The sequence below is a fragment of the Borostomias antarcticus genome, assembly GCF_949987555.1.
Source record: "Borostomias antarcticus genome assembly, chromosome: 16".
NCBI classification, from domain to species: domain Eukaryota; kingdom Metazoa; phylum Chordata; class Actinopteri; order Stomiiformes; family Stomiidae; genus Borostomias; species Borostomias antarcticus.
In genome coordinates, this window is record NC_140249.1 from 2,312,600 (window position 1) to 2,315,081 (window position 2,482).

Genomic DNA, 2,482 nt, shown 5'->3' on the forward strand with positions numbered 1-2,482 from the left:
TCCGGTCACAGAGACAGAGACAGAGACAGAGACAGAGACAGAGACAGAGACAGAGACAGAGACAGAGACAGAGACAGAGAGACAGAGACAGAGACACACACAAACACACTTTCAAGATGGAACTGTGAAAGTAATGAGAGGAAGCAGCTTGTCTGGACACTTTGGATGCTTATGGATTGTGTCTCTCACTATGAACACAGACGACACATAACTTCCTGGTCATTTCAGTCATCAATGTGAATAAAAGTGGTCAGACATGAATGAAACTCCGCGTGGTTTTTCCTGACCATGTGACCTGGCGAGAGCTCCAGGACTATATGCACAGCAGGCTAAGACAGACATACATGCCAGCAAGTAGATATATTGGATCTGTGTCAGTGTGTTCTTGTGTGTGTGTGTGTGTGTGTGTGTGTGTGTGTGTGTGTGTGTCTGTGAGAGAGAGACAGAGAGAGAAACAGAAAATCAGTTTATCTATTTTTTTTACATCTTATGAGTCAGTCAGCAGAGAAGCCAGATGTCCTCTGTCCACTGTCATCATTTAAATGGCTTAATGTAGTTTTAACTAGTAAAACCATAGGATATTCTCACAGATAATAGAGGCTATACCTCCATCCTCTCATTGTCCCAACCTTTGTCTCTCCACACACACACGCACACATACATGCATTCACACACACTCTCACACACGCACGCACACATACATGCATTCACACACACACACGCACACACGCGCACACACACACACACACACGAGGACCAGTCTGTTTGCTGCCACTCATGTTCAGGCCACCATATTCCAACATTGGTCACCACACAACCCTAATGAATAACACACATCCCTAATGAATACCCCAAGATCCTAAAGCTATACATGGTGGCCTATAAATAATGATGTATTTACATGTACGCTTAGTGTGATCTATACTATGTTGCATGTATTAAACTTGTATATCCATTATTTGCCTCAGTTTCACATGACATTTCCTCATGGTGTGACCGGGTTAAGGGGGGGAATGGACCGTGTCGATCATCACCACCACCGATAAGCACTCACGGAGATTCCTTACATCACCACAGCAATAACGTGCGGCCCAAAGGCGGGCAATAAAAGCCTAACTTACCGCAGTCCTCGCACAACACGCTCTCCACATCCTTCTTCAGGTCCGATCCGCTGGCGTCCAGCGGAGCAAAAGATGCCTTGAATACTAACGGCTCGGCCGTGGGGTCCATGAAAAAGATATATCTGTGGTCCTTCTCCACATTGGTGCACGGGGCCTCGGATCCAAAGTCCCCGACGGTAACGAGCTGCTCCCGCTCTAGCCCGCCGCTGTTTACGGGCCACACGTCCAGCACTTTGACATTCACACTGTACGGCTCCCGGGAGACGTTTTCCGGTGACGAGCGCACCTCGCCCTCGATGACCACGGCGGATCGGTACGCCTGGTCTTGGAGGGAATTGAGACTCGGGGCGTAGCAGGCGAAAGAGACCCCGATGACCAGCATGGAGAAATGCACCGGATCAAGCCTCATGCCGTCGGCCGTGGCTCCGTGGTCGATGGGCGCGTTGCTGCAGTGCCGGGGCGGCTGAGGGGCGCGGATGACGGAGCGGGGTTGAAGTGGGAGACTGCGAATAGGCTCCGATAGCAGGGCAGAGCGGCAGACCTTGCGTAAGTGTCCATGCCATCTGTGTCTGCCGCCTTCCCCATACGGCTTCAGACGGGGACACCGCAGCCTAAGCACCGGAAATGGTCCGGTTCTGCATGGTTAGAATTGTGGCTGCTGCATTCTCCTCCAAACCCCTTTTTTTTCCTGAAACGCAAAACAAGACTCGTAAATTACTCTCTTGTCGAAAGCAGAAGCTCTGCATGAAGCCTCTATCCTCTCTCTCCGACTAATGTCATCGCACGGGTGGACGCATAGCCTCTCTATGAGGAATAAGGTTTAGGCTAGATTCCGCGCACATGAAAAAAGCATTACACGCAAACACACAAGGTCGGTCTATGATGGTCCACCTTCAGAGACATGGAACACGGATTCCCCTTTCAGAAAAACGACAGAGAAAGCAGTTTATCCGGTTATCCGGTTATCCGGTGAGGCGATGCAACAGCGCGCTCCCTCCGGCCGCGTCCCCTGCACCCCTCGAACGCGAGCGACTTACGTGAGCAAACATCACCTGCCCGGACACTGGCGTCCGGTAGCACTTCCTCCTGCGCAAACACACTAATGACCGGAGCAGCCGCGCGCCCGACGCTCACCACGACACCACTGACCCAAACCGCCGGGAGCCAGAACCACATGTGACCATTTAGAGCTTTTAACGGTCCCGCAATTTGGTTAAAAGGGTGGTCAGAAACGTACACACCAGACCAGACCTATAGTGCGTATCCCAGTGGGTTGTCCACGAGTGTCAGTCGGTTGAGACACTATAGAGGCTACACACACACTGCGGCTGCTTGAGGATGACTAACGCTGCGAAAATCTC

General features: G+C 51.3%; 1 protein-coding gene across 1 annotated transcript in view; it reads right to left on the bottom strand.

Moving 5' to 3' along the window:
• Positions 1-1,533, bottom strand: part of nrg2b (neuregulin 2b) — a gene marked incomplete at its 3' end in the record, with an annotated part of 34,562 nt that extends 33,029 nt beyond the window's left edge. The window contains exon 1 of the mRNA XM_084451017.1: positions 1,122-1,533. Coding sequence (XP_084307143.1) covers positions 1,122-1,530 — 409 coding nt within the window. The 5' untranslated portion in view covers positions 1,531-1,533. The remainder of the gene's footprint in view (positions 1-1,121) is intronic.
• Positions 1,534-2,482: the final 949 nt, after the last annotated feature.